At 31.7% G+C, this 19,524-nt stretch overlaps 2 protein-coding genes and 1 non-coding gene across 3 annotated transcripts; all 3 read left to right on the top strand.

Moving 5' to 3' along the window:
• The first annotated feature begins 413 nt into the window (after positions 1 to 413).
• LOC108325210 (serine/threonine-protein kinase PBS1-like) lies at positions 414 to 5,162 on the top strand. The gene is made up of 6 exons (XM_017558235.2): positions 414 to 524; positions 649 to 874; positions 1,118 to 1,341; positions 1,452 to 1,641; positions 3,833 to 4,224; positions 4,341 to 5,162. Exons 2-6 carry the CDS (start codon positions 724 to 726, stop codon positions 4,797 to 4,799), a joined length of 1,416 nt encoding a protein of 471 aa, XP_017413724.1. The 5' UTR covers positions 414 to 524; positions 649 to 723; the 3' UTR covers positions 4,800 to 5,162.
• A 1,656-nt stretch (positions 5,163 to 6,818) lies between these two features.
• Positions 6,819 to 8,176, top strand: LOC108325212 (delta(3,5)-Delta(2,4)-dienoyl-CoA isomerase, peroxisomal). Its single transcript, XM_017558239.2, has 2 exons — positions 6,819 to 7,474; positions 7,681 to 8,176. The coding sequence occupies exons 1-2, from the start codon at positions 6,847 to 6,849 to the stop codon at positions 7,869 to 7,871; spliced, it is 819 nt and encodes a 272-aa protein (XP_017413728.1). The 5' UTR covers positions 6,819 to 6,846; the 3' UTR covers positions 7,872 to 8,176.
• Positions 8,177 to 13,088: 4,912 nt separating this feature from the next.
• Positions 13,089 to 18,336, top strand: LOC108325207 (uncharacterized protein At2g33490). Its single transcript, XR_008247741.1, has 12 exons — positions 13,089 to 13,338; positions 13,439 to 13,624; positions 13,708 to 13,780; positions 13,863 to 13,937; positions 14,044 to 14,105; positions 14,195 to 14,263; positions 14,616 to 14,644; positions 14,720 to 14,927; positions 15,026 to 15,274; positions 15,986 to 16,069; positions 16,187 to 17,192; positions 18,064 to 18,336. It is a non-coding gene; the product is annotated as an uncharacterized protein At2g33490 (transcript).
• Positions 18,337 to 19,524: the final 1,188 nt, after the last annotated feature.

Here is a 19,524-nt window from a genome sequence, read left to right as displayed (position 1 = left end):
AACACTTTCACTTCTTTTATTTTAATATACGTATCTTAGTTATTTTATTACCCTACACAATTATCTTCACATATTTCCTCTTTTTTTTTATCCCAAAGGAAATTTTATTATATGCTTCACTTATTTGAATTGGAATTTTTAAATTCCATAAACTTGGAATTTTAATTTCTCGAGTATCGTTGTATCAACCCAGTTCCCCAAATATCAGAGTTATGTAGGTCTTAACTCTCTAATTATCTCACCAGTCAACGTCACTTAATTTGATGGAAGCGTTAAAATAACAGAATCTATTAAAATATGGGAAATTAGGAGCGCATACTTAAAACACCCAAAGACCAAAATAAAATTAAAGGTAGTTTTTAAGAAAATAATAATTCTGAAATGAGAAAATTTAGGATATTTCTGGTTTTAATAAAAGTATTTAATAATACATAGGATCCAACCCAGCCCAATTAAATCGAAAGCCCCTGGGTGTTTCTTCTGGCAGTGGCGGAAGTGTGAAAGTGGAACCACTAACTTAACTTGTACGCGCATAACCAAAGGACCCAACTCTCTTCTTTCTTCTTCTTCTCCTTACAACCACTTTGTTACGCAAATTCATTCTTTCTTTCTTCCTTCCAACTGTACAATCTGTTTGGTTTTGTCTAGGATTGAATTGGAAGATGAGGCTTTGACTGATTGGTTGATTGACTGTGTCTGCGCGTCACTGAAGAGGAAACTGGAATGGGTTGCTTTTCTTGTTTCGATTCGAGGGAAGACGAGAAGCTGAATCCCAACCCTCACCAGGAAAACCATCATCATCTTCATCATCATCACGATCATGATCTTAATCCCCCTATCCCCTCTCGTATTTCCAGACTGCCCTCTGCCTCTGGTAAGTTCTTTTTCCTCTTCTTATTTTTTATGCAAAATATTTAATCCCAATACTCTGCTTGATCTGATCTGACGAACCAGATTGAAATCAGATCCCATGTTAGTTTTTGCTACCTTCCCCGACTCATCCCATCACATCACATCACGCATCATTTTCTCTATATCCTAATTTCTTATTGAATTCTAGTATTCGGCACACACTTCTTTCTTCTTAATATGATTTTGCTTAATTTCCATTGTATAGCCGGAGCAGACAAGCTACGCTCATCTAGCAATGGCAATGGTAACAATGGTGACTCCAAAAGGGAATTGGCTGCTCTCAAGGACGGACCTGCTGTACAAATTGCCGCACAGACTTTCACTTTCCGTGAACTGGCAGCCGCCACCAAAAATTTCAGGCCCCAATCCTTTTTGGGGGAAGGTGGTTTCGGAAGGGTTTACAAGGGCCGCCTTGAAACCACTGGTCAGGTAATCTTTCTTTCTGTTCTGTTAATCCTCTGTCCACCTTGTTATATTCAATACTTAGGTCACCTTTCACTTCTCACTAACTCCTCACTTGTTTTCCTTTACCTCTACAGGCTGTGGCTGTTAAACAGTTAGACAGAAACGGTCTTCAGGGCAACCGGGAATTCCTCGTGGAGGTTCTCATGCTCAGTCTTCTACACCACCCTAATCTTGTCAATCTCATTGGATACTGTGCGGACGGGGACCAACGCCTCTTAGTTTATGAGTTTATGCCATTGGGATCATTGGAAGACCACCTTCATGGTATTCTTCTTTTCTACTCCTCCCATTTCAATCGTTACAATTTTTTTTTTTTAATTTTAGTTCAGTATTTGATGGCTAGTATTCTCTGTTAGAAATATCCGGGTCACCAAGCTCAGTGGCTAATGCTTTTCCAAACTGTGAAATTCTCATTAGTATCTGTGCTGTCTTTATGCGATAGTACTAATACTTGGGAGGATAAGATTATATGTATGGTTTAGGATTTCTTACCAAAGACGTACGCACCCATGTTACATGATCTAACTCCTGTAATCAAATTATGCTTTAATCTAAATTACCACTGTATATTTTCCAATACAGCAAAGTATAATTTGATGCTTTAAATCGATTATCTGTACTGAAATTAAAACCAGTAGTAGTCAGTGCATTATAGGACATACTTGGCTTTTCTATCTTAGAATCTTGTTTCTCTTTGCAAGGTAACCTTGGATATGTTCTTGTGCATTTGTCCTCTATAGTATGTGTTTAATTTTCTTTCATACGTATTTATAAAGAAAAATTCTCTTTTGGTGATTTGAACTACACACATTTTTTTTTTTGTGTGGAGCTTATTATGGTGATAAAGAATTGTGCGTAGAGATAGAGTTTTGCCCTTTCACAGGAACACAGATGCTGCTATGATCATCATATTATGTGCTCTGGGTTATTATTTCCCATGCTTTACCTCTATAAAGTATAGAGGTTGTAGCTGTTAAAAATTGTTGATTTTCCATTTCACTGTCGTGAAAGTTTATAAATCCCACATTAGAATCTCATACTTTCAATGTGGGACTCAAATCTTAGACCTTGCAATTGGATCTTAACATCGGACCATGCTCTGCAGCCCTGGTAACACTTACTAGGCTAAGGCGAACATTGCAGTGTCGATATCACTACCCATACCAATTTGGTGGAACCCACTGAGGTTCTGCCATGTTGTTAGGGTTTTGATAGACCAACAAATCTCCAATATTTCAAATGCCTAAATTGTTATTATTGTTCAGTTATGGTTCCTCTCTTTTTGTTGAAGAGGCAACCTAGAACAGGGAGCTAAATCTTGTCCAAATAAGGAAATAAGATAAGTCAATAATCCTATCTAGAATAAGAAAACACTAAGATATTATTTAAGTAATTCACTCATTCAATAAGATATCATTCTTGTAAAATAAACACTTCACAAACTCAATAGATTTCTGCTTAAGTTGTTTTATCTATTTCTATCGTTTAAATGTTTTACGTAGAGCATTATGTATCATGTATAGGAAATGATATTTTGTTTTTCAAGATGTATGCTTAAGTTGTTTTATCTATTTCTAGTTAAAAAAAATCATAGATCACTATTTATCATCTATATGAAATGATATATATAGGGAAGAATTTTATTTTATTTTTGTCTTGGAATCTTATGATTTGATACAAATTATGATTCATTATTTAAAAATTAGCTTTCAAATTCATGAGTGGAATCTCAATTAGATAACCTTGTTTGAGTGTATTTTCCTTATTTATTTGCTGCTGTGTCCGTTGTTTTCTGGTTCTGCCTTCCTTTAAGTACACTGGGTCTAAAAACCAGTTGACAATTTAGGATTTGGAACCTAAACATTAACTTTACTTCTAGGTTGAAGGAAAATAATATAAAGGAAGGTAAATATTTAATATTCATTATGGTCTCAAATTGCGAGATATCATAGAATAGCAGACTGTGTCTAAATGACTAATGAAACTTTCACACTATAAATTTAACGAGAAGGATGGAGGAAAGCATCTTCTACACATTCAAGGTGCTGCTTTGGCCTCTTCAAGAGAGACATAGATAAAAGAATTAAGTTGTCACACTAGAGTTTATTTTTCACCATGGACCATGGATATGCTATAAAGTGGTTCTGGCTGTTCAAATATGAAGCCTTTTGTAATAAAGCCAAGCCATCCAAGTGTTTGGACTATCTTTCCATGTTATTGCTAACTATGGAAAAGGAATGTGATACATGTGATGATCTGATAACCATTATATAGTCTGCTAGAAATGTTTCCATTTTGCTTTGTGATCATCTTATATGCCTTCTAATTATTGATTAGCATCTCGGAACTTTGGTTAGAGAGGAGAATAAATGGCTCGTCTTTTACATCACCGCTTTCTTAGACAATGTAATTCTGTTGATTTAAAAAAAAATGTTATTTATGGACTTGAGTGCAGATCTTCCCCCGGAGAAGGAACCATTGGATTGGAACACTAGGATGAAAATAGCTGCTGGGGCAGCAAAAGGATTGGAATACCTTCACGACAAGGCAAATCCTCCTGTCATTTATAGAGATTTCAAATCGTCTAATATATTACTTGACGAAGATTATCATCCAAAGCTTTCAGACTTTGGGCTTGCAAAGCTCGGACCAGTTGGTGACAAATCACACGTGTCCACCCGTGTCATGGGAACTTATGGCTATTGTGCCCCAGAATATGCTATGACTGGACAGCTGACTGTGAAGTCTGATGTATATAGTTTTGGGGTAGTCTTCTTGGAGCTGATTACTGGGCGTAAAGCCATTGACAGCACTCGACCCCATGGAGAACAAAACCTTGTCACATGGGTGGGTAGTCGTCCAATCCTTCGTTGTCTTTATTAGTTTGGCTTGCATTACATTAACTTATGCATAGTTAACAGCAGGGTAGTAATGTAATGATGGTTTTATGTATGTTGGATCAGGCACGTCCACTGTTCAATGACCGCAGAAAGTTTCCAAAGTTAGCAGATCCAGAGCTACATGGACGGTATCCCATGCGGGGTCTTTACCAAGCTCTAGCAGTGGCATCAATGTGCATTCAGGAACAGGCCGCAGCGCGTCCTCTCATTGGGGATGTGGTGACAGCCCTTTCTTTTCTAGCGAACCAGGCATATGACCATAAGGGAGGTGGTGATGATAAAAGGAACAGAGATGATCAGGGTGGAAGAATATTGAAAAATGACCAAGGTGGAGGATCTGGAAGGAGATGGGATTTGGAAGGGTGTGAGAAAGATGAGTCCCCACGTGAAACTGCAAGGATGTTAAACAACAGGGATCTTGATAGAGAACGTGCGGTGGCTGAAGCAAAGATGTGGGGAGAGAATTGGAGAGAGAAAAGACGACAAAGTGCGCAGGGCAGTTTTGATGGTTCTAACGCCTAGGCTCTCTTCACATTGTACTATTCACATCACCCTCTTCTGTGTCGCTTGGCTAAGCATGCCCACGCAATGCCAGCCACTGAAAGCCATTCACCGGATTCTACTCCTTTTAGAATCTGTTTTGCGGCCATTCCTTACCGTCCATGCCTCCGACCAAAATCTTTCCGAAATCACTTAGCTTTCTTTTATGTATCTTTCATTTACCTCCTGCTCACGAATACATTGGAGTTGGACTTGGAAAGTGTATATTATTTGTTACAAGTAGGAGGTTAAGGTATTTTTGATAATGGTGCAAGGACAGAAATGTTTTTTCCAACTCATTTACTCTTTCTTAGCTAAAATACGAGAATCCAAGTTTCCCTCTTATGTCTCTGCTCTTCCCTGCTCTAAGCAATAAACTTTTATACCACTAGAATGCAATTTTCTTTATTTAACAAGGAAAATTTATTTAAAAGGAGTTATGAGTAATGATTCATAGACAATCAATATCTTTTTAATATCTAAAACTTTTGTTGTATTTAAATATTTTTAATTGTTTATGATTGATTATATAAAAATTATTCGATATGCACAATGTGAGAAAGGAGAAAAGACTCCACACTTTTTAAAGTGAAAAACTTTTTTTAACGTCGTTATTTCTCATTCTTTTCGTTGTTTCTCGTCATCTCTAACTCTTTTAACGATGATTCACATACAAACATTGTTTTTTGTTTTTGTGCTCAAACTTTTAACGATTATTCAATTATATAATCATCGTTAAATGTCAAATCTTGATTTTTCCACGACGGTCTCCAAATAATCATCATTGAAAACTTTTTCTTGATTACAAAATTGCTACCACGACTTTTCTTACAACAATAATTTTACATTTTTCATTGATTGATGATGTAGAAAGTGATTTTGTTATTAATATCATGATCTTTCTATGATTTAATAATAATAAGTAAACTAAAAAATATAAAATTATATGTATAGTGCAACAAAAATAATATATCTTGTCTTTCTAACTCACATTCTTAGTTTCTTTCTCATTGAAAGATTAAAAAATGTTACTTAATTGGATATTATAATAGAAAAAAAAAGTTATAAAGATGAAATTTTATTCCAAAAGATAATAAAGTGATTTTAAAGATGAATTAACATTTTTATTAAATCTCAATTGGAGGATACCAAGTCAAAGTTAATTTAAATATATATTTTTTCTTAATCCTTATAAATATTTTTTAAAAATAAAATTATGACGTTAAAATATAATATGATAAAATATAATGAATACAAGATAGAAGGAAACATATTAGGAATTAGTTAGAAGTTGATTAGGAATTAGTTAGAAGTTGATTAGCGGGTTGTGTTGCCTTTATAGAAGGTAGAGATTGTGTAACAGGATAACTTTTGAATAATTCTTTATGTATAGACATGAGGTTGTTCCTTTGAGAGTTAGGTGTTGTAACAGTGTATTTTTTGATTCCAGAATAATACAGTTTTGTTTCTCAGTTATCTGGTTGTGTGTGTTGTTTTAAGTGATAAATAGGTTTTTTGATCAAAGAAGTCTATCAATTTGACAAACTTAAGGTATGATGATTGAAATTGTGAAAATGAAATGTAATTCAAAAATTGAAAGAAATGAAAAATGATTCCAAAAACAATTTCTAATTCCTCCATATTGGAAATTTATTTTAATATATTTAATAATTTCAAAAATAATTTAAATACATATTTTTCTTTTAATCCTGTATTATGTATTTTAAAGAAAAAAAATATGAGAAAACTACTCCTAGTAAGTAATTGAGCTGAAAATGTTGTTTCAATAAATTCGATTAAAACACTTCTATGATGAAATAATCATTTTACACAAAATGACGAAATTTCTCTCAACAAGAAATATATAACAAACATTAAAACTATATTTATGAAATAAGAAAGAAATAATAATAATGTGATGGTAAGGAAAGATAAAAAAACGTGTTGTGCATGAATTGAAAGATTATTGCACATGTAATGAAATATGATAAATAGAGGGTAAGTGGTAGAGATAGAGTTATAAGAGAGAATGGAAGAGAAATACAAATACCCAAGTCTGGAAATATCGGAGAAGACCCCAAAATCCGGTGTTTGGTATGTTATATTGAATCGTCCATCACGACGGAACGCTCTCTCCCATGATTTCTTCATCCACTTCCCCAAGGCCCTCTGTGCCCTCGATCACGACCCCGACGTTAAGGTCATCGTCTTATCGGCCGCTGGCAACCACTTCTGCTCCGGCATCGACCTCTCCATTTTGGGATCAACCGCATCCAATTCGGGTTCCGGCGAGGCCCTCCGCCGACAGATCATGGCGATGCAAGATGCCGTCACTGCCCTTGAACGGTGCCGGAAGCCTGTGATTGCGAGTATCCACGGAGCGTGCATCGGTGGTGGAATTGACATCGTCACTGCGTGTGACATCAGGATGTGCACGAAGGAGGCGTTTTTTTCCGTTAAAGAAGTGGATTTGGCCCTGGCGGCTGATCTGGGAACTCTTCAGAGGCTACCCCTTATTGTGGGGTTCGGCAACGCCATGGAACTGGCTTTGACCGGTCGCACCTTCACCGGTGAGGAGGCTAAGGAATTAGGTCTCGTTTCTCGCGTTTTCGACTCCAAACATCACCTCGATCAGGCCGTCATGGATCTCGCTCAAGGTTCCTTCCTCCCCTTCAATCTTCAATGAAATATCTGTCTAACCTAACCAAATGCAGCACCACTCATTCATCCATTCCTTCCTTCTTTCCATTTGCACTAATGACTAATACTTACACTATTTGCATACGACTCAGTAGTAATTCTTATTCTTAAAAGTAATTGACTTATTGTTGGACTTAATCACTTGAATTTCAACTATGGACAGCAATTGCCATCAAGTCTCCCCTTGCTGTTGTTGGGACAAAAATGGTGCTGCTTAAAAGTAGGGACTTAACCGTGGATCAGGGGTTGGATTATGTGGCAACCTTGAATTCTGCCAGATTGTTATCCTCTGACTTAACTGAAGCAGTGACGGCACAGAAACAGAAACGCAAGCCAGTATTTTCCAAGCTCTGAATCATGGTATGATGCATTTGGATTTGAACACCACTTATCATATTTATACTACTCAACTCATCCATATTGCAGCTTACACTATACCCTGTCCATTCTCTGTCATATTGCTCGCATTCTTCATATATGTTTGGTTTCAAATTCTCTTATGAGTACATGAAAAATGTATTACCACATCATCTCATTTCTGTGTCTGCATAGCACTGCAATTAACCTCAAATTAATTCACTTTATACTCTTTGTGGGACTTCACAATTACATGCCTCCCCTTATAATGAAACACAAAAAGCTAATTTAGCCAAAGAAAACTTATTTGCCTGCCTTTGAAGTTGTGACAGCCTAAAAGGTTTGTCTTCTTCCCTTAACCGAGTGTGAAAAAAGTTTATCTATTTTAATTAACTTTTTTATTTGATACTTAAAGTTTTTTATTTTTTAAATATTTTTTTTCTCATTTAATTTTTTGGTCGTGACTATTATTCTTGTTTTGATATGTTATCAATATTATTTTATATTAATTACACAACTTTTTATTTCTTAAGAGGAAAGAAAATTAGATGATGAATAAAATAACAATTACATCCAATTAATAAAAGAAAATTGAACTGTAACTCAATTGAAAATATAAAAATTATGAGTATCTAATGACAAAAGATTAATAAATACTATATTAAAAATGGTGTTGAAACCAATTATATATATATATATATATATATATATATATATATATATATATGATCATATTATATAAGTGTAATCTTTACAAAATATTATGTTGTTTTTAATTTTATAGAAAATTGTAAATTCTATTGAACCCCTAAATTTTGTTAAGTTAAAAAAAATTATATTTTTTAATTGAACCCCTAAATGAAATTGGGTGAGTGATCATTTAATGTGGCAATGTAAATACAACATTACAAAACTAAACAATAAGAAAAATGAAGTTTTAGAACATTTGTTTTAGAATTTTTATAAAAATAATTAGGACTGTAGAGATCTATTTTTATTGTATCCAAGATTGTAGTGTTGTGTTTGAGACTGCAAAATCAAATGTTCATGTTATTTCCCTTGATGGTAAAATCAGATGAAAGGGATTCAATGGAAAAAAAAATGTAAAAATGTTTGTATGTTTCCATTGAAATATGTTCATATAGCATCAATAAACTTGTCCATAACACTGAAATATATTCCTAATTGCCACTTATAATAAGTCATGTTTTTTGGCAGTTTAATATTATCAAATTTACCAAATCCACTTTTAGCTTTCCAAATCTTACATTTAGTCATTGTATGACAATCCTTTATCTCTTATGAATTTACGAGAATTTTCATCACCATCTAAGGATTGCAAGTCATCGTCAACGTCTACTCCAAAATCATCCAAACTTCAATAGTCCAAATAGAAATCGGCCACCATCATAATCAAACTTTTCAAATGTTCTCCAAATTTCCAATTGTAGCGAATAGAAATCGGCCACCACCATAATCAAACTTTTCAAATGTTCTCCAAATTTCCAATTGTAGCGAATACAGAATGTTTTTTTAACTCGGAAGAAACCTTCTTTTATTTAACCAACCTTGGCTTCAAAATAATGCAAATACATATTAAATTCCACCAAAACACTCTATCACATAATCACGTCATCTTACCAAGGGCCAACTTTGTACCATTCTAAAGAAAATTGTAACAAAATTGAGTTCAAATAAAATATGGGGAAAAAATTGAATATATAATCTAAATATAAACCAAAAAATAATAGGAATTCAAGTAAAAATATCTAAATTTAAAAAGAATTTCAAATTTAATTTTGTCACTATTTATTTCTTGTGTAAAAGCACGGAAAGGTAACAATAATGAAGGTTAGTAATGGAAATAAGTTGAGACAGCGTCTACTTGCTACCTCGTACCTCCATGTTATTCTTTCCTAAGTATCCTAAAAAAAAAGTACCTGTGAGTTTTTTATTATTACAAATAGATAGTTTTATATTATATATGCATAAATATATATATATATATATATATATATATATATATATTTTAAATTTCAAATAAAATTATTTAAAACATCTTGAAAATATTAATTTAGATAAACTAATTACTTTTTAACTATAATTTTATCTGTACTTGATAAAATGTTAGTACAGATAAATTGATCTTTCTAAAAAAAAATTAAATAAGTTGTGAAAAATATAAATTTTAAAATATAAATTTTTTACAAAATAATTTCAGTGTCATAGGTCAATATAAAAAATAAAAATATGTGAAGTGAAATTTTAAATGATTTTTCTACCCTCTATATTTTTTACACTAATAATTGTATTTTCATCCTTAAACTTTTTTTAAAAGATATTCAAATATAATTTACTAGTAAGTGGTACAAGTATTATACTATCTATATCTAGATATATATTATTTGTAAAAAATTAAAATTAAAATTTAATTTATATTTTATTAAATTTAATTTAATTACAATTAAAATTAATTTATATTTTATTAAGTTAAATTTAATTAAAATTAAATTTTAATTTATATTATATTATATATTTTTATAATTTTATTTTAAAAATTTATAAAATATTAATTTTTAAATATTCATAAATATTTTTAGGTTTTAAAATATTCAATGGATAACGAAACTGGATTAGATACTCATACTTATGTATCAAGTAAGAATAATCAATTTATATATATATATATATATATATATATATATATATATATATATATATATATATATATATATATATATATATATATATATATATATATATATATATTAATACGTTTGAAAAATATAAAAACTTATAACCACGGATAAAATAAAAGATTTTAGTATATGTCTAATTTGTTTTGGTTATCTTGTCCTATTGATCAACCTAGTAGACTAGAAAAAGATGGATTTGTCAACTTAATTTTTTTGTTTAAATTAAACTATGTATATTATATATAGATATAACAAAATTAAAAAAAAAATCTGTCATTCCAATAACAAAATTTTAAAAGAAAAAAAAATGACAGTGAACCCACTTTGACTAACTATGCAAGGTAGGCCTTCACTCTTTGTCAAAAGTAAATAGGTCAGATTAATTTATTATGTTTATCCTAAGGTAATATGATAATGAAAATAATGATCGGTTAAGTAAACAGTTTAAGAAAATGCAAAATAAAATAAATGAATACTTATATATATATATATAGATGTAGATATAAATATATGATAATAAGTTTATTCTTCTAGATAGTTAAATAACGAAATAGTAGGTTTTGTATGTAAACTTTTATCTCTTTATGTAAACTTTTATCTCTTTTACAAAGTTGTTCTTAACTTAGTAAATTCATCTTTTGATTATTGTTATAAAATATTCTTCTTCGAAAAGTCATCTTCTACGTATGACCTTTGGGAAGTTGTTAGTCACTGAGAAACAAAGAGATATCATTTGTTATTTGTATTGCGTATATCCTAGTAGACATGAGAATTACCTTAAATGTTTTTCACAAACATAAGTTAGAAAATTAATACAATTTTTTTTATTTAAATTTTAAAATTTGTTTTTTAAAAGTTGAAATGGTTTATATTTTCAAACTGTAGTATTCCACCACACGTGAATACAAAAGGCAGAAAACTCAAATTCTTTCACATAACAAAGAAGAGAAATATTTTTTTGGTAACCCACCAATTACTTGATAACCTTCTTTTAGGATGTGTTTATTCTAAGTGCTAAATTTGAAAGACTGAGAAATGATGGAAACGAAGGAAAAGAGAGAGAAAAGATAAGTTATTTATATTAAATAGATTTTTTTAATGATTTGATTGATACAATATATTCAAAAATAAAAAAATGATATTTATGAAATGATTAAATTATTTTATTATAATAAGTAATTTTAATTAATATAGTTTTAATATTAATTTATAAATTTACTTTTACTATTATTATTATTTTAATTCTCTAATACTAACAGTAGTAATATCATAAATTATATGTTGTTATTTATTTTAATTTTATAATAATTATAATTATTATAATTTTTAATTTTTATTATTAATAACTTATTTTTTTATATAAATGTATTATTATTATTATTTATTAATGAATATTTTTATTAATATTAATATATTATTTTTAAATTTTTTATTATTAATAAAAAATTTATTAAATTATTATTATTATTCTTGTATTTTTTTTTTTACTTATTAGTATTATTATATTGTGTTATATAATTAACTATGGTAAGTTATATAAGTAACAATAACTGATTTTATGTATAACGTAACATGTAATGTAATTTGTAAATTTGAAATTTGGAGATTTTAGCGTGTAACTTGAATGGATAAATGTGTAATATAATAAAGTCACCTTTTTTTCTTTCTTCTTGTCATTGACAAATACGAAAAGTGTATACTGCATTTATTCTTTCTGTTCAGAATCCATCTTTTTAAACAAACAGCATTCATAACTATATGGTCATTAAAAAATTAATTTTTTGTATAAAGAAAAAAATAATAATTATAGAATGGATATACAAATTTATTGGACGTGGAAGTATAATGAGGTGGCAATAGATATGTAAATGGAGCAAGATTTGTTCTAAAAGTAATAAAAGACAAGGTTCTTTTAAAAAAAAAAGTTCAGCATAACTCAGTGAATTTTGTTTTTTAAAATTAAGGATTAAATATTATTTTCTTAACTTTTAAAAATTAATCTATTGTTAAAATTTTGAATTAATTTAATTTTTTATTTTTAAAATTGTATGAATTTAATTTTTGTAATTAAATTTTATTAAGATATTTAAGGTTGAATTGTGTTCTTAATTAATATTAAAAAAATATCATATAAACAACTTAAATATAAATATATTTAAATTATTAAATAAATTTTACAAAATTTAATTAAAAAATTTAATTTTTAAAATTATAAAATTTAATTTAATTAAAATTAAAAAAAAAATCTAATTTTAATTAAAGTTAAAAAAAACATATTTCATCATAAAATTAAAATAAAAATAACATCAAAGAAGGAGTTAGAATGAGGTGTGGGACCAAAAGGAGGTTATTGAGAGTAAATAACTTGGAATTCACGTCAGGGAACACGTTTTGTTGACCAAAAAATAAAATGAAAGTCTTATTTTTCTTTGTTCCCTTCAGGAATCATGGTCTGGTCTTCTATTCTCGAAACTACTCTGAACTTGATATTTTGTTTTCTTTTGTAAACGGTCAAACATTTCGGGGGTGATTTCGCCCACACTATTATATCTCCAATTATACACTCTCATTGACCATACAAAACCATGCCAATGCAAATTTAGTTCAGACGTTAAAAACATTTATTTAATTATATATTTGTTAATTAAATGCAGGATGTGTTGGAATGTAGGAGAAGGATTAGGTTTGATAAAGAAATTGTGTCGAAAAGCGGGAGAGAAAAGGAAAAAGCCAAGAAGGAAAGAAGGAAAGAAAGAAAGAAAGAAACAGTAATAAGAGTTTGTTAATTGGATTTGGAATTTCGGAGCTCAGCTCAGCTCAACTTGTTATGCAGTTACCTCCTTCACTGACTTACCATTCATTCATCAGACGCAGGGATAGATAGATAGAGAGAGAGAGCGAAGCCACGGTTCTCTGATCCATTCCTTTGCGTAAAAGATGAAGAGGTCTCTGAGAAAGTTGGGAGTTCTGACGTTAGAGAAGCATCACCACCACCGTGACCGCTCTAACATTCTGCCTTTGTCCCAGTTAGAGGACCTCGCTCAGGCTACCCAGGTTTTTCTTTTCTTTCCTTTCAATTTTAATTTTAGGGTTCAATTTCTAATTCATATTCATACTCAACTCTTTTTCCACTTCAGGACATGGAAGACATGAGAGACTGCTACGATAGCTTGCTTTCCGCGGCTGCCGCGGCTGCCAATAGTGCTTATGGTATCTCCTGTTCCTGTTCCTTTCTATTTTTTATTTATTTATTTTAAGACAGATCAATTATGGAAACTTTCTTCTCTTCCAGAATTCTCAGAATCCTTGGGAGAATTGGGCTCTTGCCTTCTTCAGAACACCGCCTTGCATGACGATGAAGAAAGCGGTACTATGCTCTTATCTCTCCTACACTACAAAACTCACTCATCATACCCAACTACCAACTAACTTTCTCTTTCTCTTCCTATTTTCCATTTGATGCGCTCATGCAGGCAAAGTTCTCATAATGCTCGGTAAAATGCAGTTTCAACTCCAGAAGCTCATTGATAAATATGTCAGTCCCTACTCATTCACTACTAACCTAAATCTTCAACAATCTCTCTCTTTGCTTTTCTAATCCTTTTTCCCTTTTTGTAATTTCAGCGCTCTCATATTACCCAGACAATTACCGTTCCCTCGGATTCTCTTCTGAATGAACTTCGAATTGTTGAGGTTTCTTCTATCTAATCCAATCTTTATCTCCTCCATTCATATTTGGACTACCCTTCTGTATTTGCTTCCTATTATTACCACCCTTTTTAACTCCCTTACAGTACGCCCATCAACACAATTATTTCAATTATTCAAACAAGATTCCTAGCTTCTTTTTTTATTCCGACAAATTTAATATGTTAGTTTTATCTTAGTGGGTACTCCCACCTCCGACCACCTTTCTCTACCTTACCTCCAACCCAACCTTATTTCCCCAACAACATTCCTCGCTTATTTGTCAACTTTACCATATCTTGCTCTATCCTTTTTGCAAATGATTATTTATTATTTTTTTTCCTTCACGTTGAAACAGGAGATGAAGCGACATTGTGACGAAAAAAGGTTTGGCGTGTTGTATTGGATATAATTGTCTTTGAATGTGATTCGCGCCTTATCTTTTCGGTCTATAATCTGCAGAGTTGCATACGAGTCCATGTTAACAAGATATAGAGAAAGAGGTAGGTCTAGAAGCGGAAGAGCAGAGACTATTTCCTTGCAGCAGTTACAAATTGCTCGTGATGAATATGATGAGGAGGCCACCTTATTTGTTTTCCGCTTGAAATCTCTGAAGCAAGGTCAATCGTGGAGCCTTCTAACACAGGCAGCACGTCACCATGCAGCTCAGGTTTTACTTATTCCCAATATTTACTTTTCAGTGTGGGAGAATTATTCATTTTTAATGTTTCTTTCCTTTGATACTGCCTCCTTTATCCCCCGAAACAGTTGTGTTTCTTCAAGACAGCAGTTAAATCTCTTGAGACAGCAGAGCCGCACGTAAAATTAGTAACAGAACAACATCACATTGATTACCACTTCATTGGTATTGAAGGGGAGGATGAGGATGATGACGAAGATGAAGATGAAAATGAAGATGGTGACAGCCATGATGAGAATGATGATGGGGAGCTGAGTTTTGACTATACACAAAATGAACACGAGCAAGATGTTTCTACATTAGACAACTCAAAGAAGGTGACTACCTTTCGAAACTAGAAAAATTAGTAATGTTTTTTAACGTCTTTTGAATATTTCAATCACATTGAGAAATGAACACGAGCAAGATGTTTCTACATTAGACAACTCAAACTACCTTTCGAAACTAGAAAAAGTAGTAATTTTTTTAACGTCTTTTTCATATTTCAATCACATTGAGAAATGAACATTACCATGATTGAGCAACCATTCCAGCAAACCTGCATCAATATGAGTAGGAATTCATTGAGAACACAAGTAGTGATAGATGTCGGGTGTGATGATGGGAAGTAGGCCCCCTATCCACCTTACATCCCACCTAAACCTCTCACGGAATTTCGTATTCCTCCTGCTATACACTCCCCATATTCTCTCCCCTCTCTTTATTTTCATTCCTAGCAGTTGTGGTTTTAAAGCCTAAGTGATGTTCTTATGTGCAGGAACTTTTCATCTGTAATATTGTTTTCAAATGTAATTGTGTGAACAACTAATTCAGTTTGGATGAAAACTGGAAGGGTGGATTAAGAACTAAGAAAATCCAGAATATAACCTGGAATATCAATATCTCTTGTCTATCCATATAGTTTATATGAAAGTTGTACACTAACCTTATGATTTTCAATTTTTTGGATCATATCCATACTTCTGATTTTAATTTTTGTCTATAAAAAGCTTAGATTGGCCTAATTACTCTCTTTTTGAAATGTTGAGTCATGCATGCTTCTTCAACCCATAAAAGCAAAGGGAAGGAAAAACAAAAACCTCACTGGATTTAGGACTGGAAATACTACACAGGTTGATATATATGACCCAAGTGGAGGCCTCTTGATGCATTTGAAACGAGATTAGTTAATTTCCTTATAATCTAAAATTTTTGAACTCTTATAAATATGCGTGTTGTTTATTGTGTAGGAAAACTTGGATAAGCTTCGCAGGAATTCATTCTCCTTTAGGGTTAGGTCAGCGAGCCAATCTGCCCCACTTTTAGCTGATAATAAATGTGATTCTAGAGAAAGGCTGAGTAAGATGCGGCCCACTTTATCACGGAAGTTCAATTCATATGTGCTGCCTACACCAGTTGATGCAAAGAGTTCCGTATCTCCGACGTCAAGTAAGCAAGTACCTTCCAAAATAAAGGCAAATTTAGATGAGCCTATGAAGAATTTGTATCATTCATCCCCACTGGAACAGAAAAAATATGGAAAAACTTTTGGAGATGGGGCATTTTCTGGTCCGAATGTTAGGACTGTGCAGTCTGTAGTCAAGGAGAGTAATACCAATACTGCTACCACTAGATTGCCACCTCCTTCAATTGATGGTAATTTATCCTCAAATCATGACTTTGTTACTGCTTACTCTAAAAAGATTAAAAGACAAGCCTTTTCTGGTCCATTGGTAAGTAATGCTTGGCCAACCAAGCCTGTTTCTATAGAGAGTGTCCAGTTGTTTTCTGGACCTCTTTTACGGACATCAATTCCTCAGTTTCCATCATCATCATCTCCAAAAGTATCTCCTAGTGCTTCTCCCCCTCTTTCATCTTCACCAAAAATAAATGAGCTTCATGAACTTCCTAGGCCTCCAACCATTTCCGCATCCAATTCTAAGCTTTTAGGTTTGGTGGGTCATTCAGGTCCATTGGTGTCCCGAGGTCCCCAGCTTTCTGCTCGAAATAATTTGGTTACATCAAATGCAGCATCTCCATTGCCAATGCCTCCTTCAGCAATGGCTCGAAGTTTCTCCATACCTTCTAGCAGTGCTAAAGTTACAGCATTAGATGGGTCAAGACCTCCAGAAGACCCTAACAGATCATCAATATCCGAGTATGTTGATTCTCCTCCTCCGTTGTACATTGCTTCATCTACTAGTTAGCCATCATGAGACGGCTGTCAGACTGTTGCTCGGGTTGCCTTGTCTGGAGGTAATATTTAAAATGGACTATTTTTGTTTAATTACTTGTTTTTTGTTTTCACGGTTAAAGTAAGTATTTGTTATTAATTATTGAATGTAATTGAAGTTTCATGTTAAATTGAAAAGTCTACTTGGTTTCAAGAGAAATAATATGGACACGAGGGTTATCACTCAATCCCATATATTAAGTTCATGGAAAGCCCTATATTTATTATGCTCTTTCATAGACACCTCTTCACATACTAGAAATGTGAATTGGCATTGAATCTATTCGAAGTGCAAGCACGGGATCTTTAAGCTGTTTGAATTGGTAGAAAGGATTTAAATTAAATGACATTAATTATGTTGTTTGAATTTCTTAAAACCAAATGCTAGCGGGCACCTCTAGGGTGTTTGATTAAAGAAGGAAAAGTATAAATATTTAATGAACTCAAAAACATGTATTATACAGAAATTTTGAAAACGTAATAACATTTTGTACTTGATTTGTCAAGTATTTATAAGCCTTTAATAGGGTGAAAAGTAGATGTTCCTTAACCATTGTTCAAAGGGTACTATTTACCAATACGCTTCTTAAAACTAAAAATAATGGAATGGAACATGACGGATTCTATGTCATCCTATTCAACCAATACTCTGAATTTTCTTCACCCTCTTGATTCCCCTCCTCCCAAACTTTGGGTTGGACGAGGCCTCTGAAACAACAGAATAGAATCTCTATTCAAATTAGTTACTCCCAGTCCATTCTTTTTCATCCCAATTTGTAGAAGCCTGCATGGTATGTTTTTACACATTTAAAACCAAAATTGGCTTACTATGCTCGTAGTATAAATAATCCTATAAGCAAAATTTGTTTAACCCAGTTTATTTCTTGATTTCAGGGATGTACATGCTTATATTAATAATATTCAATGACCCAGGTATGGCACTTAAGCAGATTAACTGTTTTTAAGAAGGTATGCTCTATTCAATATCGTGAGGGTCAAGTTTTGTTTCTCATAGTTTGGTACGGTTGCAAATCTGTAAATATTCCTTTATAATTCTTTTTCTGTCGTTATTATTGTTAATTCACCCAGCAATGGGGGCGATTATTCAATTTTTAATTTTTAGTGAAATAAATGACTATGTATTGAGCTGTGGAATTTTTCTTTTAAGCAAGCTATTTAATGCGAGAAAGTTCACTTTAGGGCGAAAAGTGACAAATCATTCTAAATCTTACTACAATACCCTCTTAATCTTTTTAATTACAACACTATTCAATTTTAAGGAACCATTGGAGTATTCACATTCAATTTATATTTTTTCACTAGAAACTTTGGTCAAAAGCTCTCTTGAAACCCCGGTAATGCCACTGCCAATTGCTATGTTTGGATTCTTTATTCTTTATTTAAGGTTATTTTGGAGAAACTACATGTGTAAATTGTTTTACTCATTTCTTTCTCCCAATAAATACATGTGTAAAATAGTGTAAGGGTTAAGGTATGCTAGGGGGGAAATATGTTATTGAAATTTTAACTATAAGAAAAAAAATTACAGTCCCTAGAATTAAATGCAAAGATATTTTTTAAATAGCATCAATAAATGGAACTATGGAAGTTGGAATCTGTTAATATTTGAGTTTTTCATATTAAAGGAAAACTAAGTCTCCAATAGTCACACATTGATCTTAGGCACCAAATTGTGTTGCGTAAAACATCTCACGCTCTACTACATGATCACGCTGTCAAAGGTCCTGCACTGAATAATAATTTTTTGGAAGAACACAAACTTCTTAATGAGTAACGATTTCAAAATTTTAATCCAGATTGCTTATCTCTTTACTTATTTATTTTGTTTTGCCTTATGGGTAGTAGAATGAAAAAGTTTGTAGGATTTGGTGCAACAATTTAACGTATCAATTTCCTTGTTAGTAATATTGTCACATCAATAGGGGCTTATACAATGAAAATATAACATGTATGCAATCCTGAATGAGAACGGGACAGGTATAACTAGCGTTTTCGGTTAAAAAATGTCTCATTATTTATCTTTTTTTATACTTACAATATTCATAGATATTCACGATAATGTTTTATTTTGTTTCTCCATTTTAAATTAAATTATTTAAAACAAGTTTTCCAAATATAAATTAAATAACAAAATTAATGTAAATTGTAATATAAACAAATTTAATGAAAAAAAAAATTAATTACAATAATTTTTTTAAAAGAATTAGTATTTTAAAAAATAGCATCAATCTCGTGATTCTAAATAAAAAATATAATTTTATAAAATTAAATTTTGAATAATTAATCAATAGTTAATATTTCTATTACTAATAATTTTATTTATTAAAAAATATT

The sequence above is a fragment of the Vigna angularis genome, chromosome 3 (genome assembly GCF_016808095.1).
Source record: "Vigna angularis cultivar LongXiaoDou No.4 chromosome 3, ASM1680809v1, whole genome shotgun sequence".
NCBI classification, from domain to species: Eukaryota; Viridiplantae; Streptophyta; class Magnoliopsida; order Fabales; family Fabaceae; genus Vigna; species Vigna angularis.
This window is presented reverse-complemented; position numbering and strand designations above follow the sequence as displayed.

Coding starts and splice junctions, on each gene's coding strand:
- LOC108325210 (XM_017558235.2), top strand. CDS start 724: ATGGGTTGCTTTTCTTGTTTCGATTCGAGGGAAGACGAGAAGCTGAAT. Junction 875..1,117: donor CAGACTGCCCTCTGCCTCTG/GTAAGTTCTTTT, acceptor TCCATTGTATAG/CCGGAGCAGACAAGCTACGC. Junction 1,342..1,451: donor GCCTTGAAACCACTGGTCAG/GTAATCTTTCTT, acceptor TTACCTCTACAG/GCTGTGGCTGTTAAACAGTT.
- LOC108325212 (XM_017558239.2), top strand. CDS start 6,847: ATGGAAGAGAAATACAAATACCCAAGTCTGGAAATATCGGAGAAGACC. Junction 7,475..7,680: donor CGTCATGGATCTCGCTCAAG/GTTCCTTCCTCC, acceptor AACTATGGACAG/CAATTGCCATCAAGTCTCCC.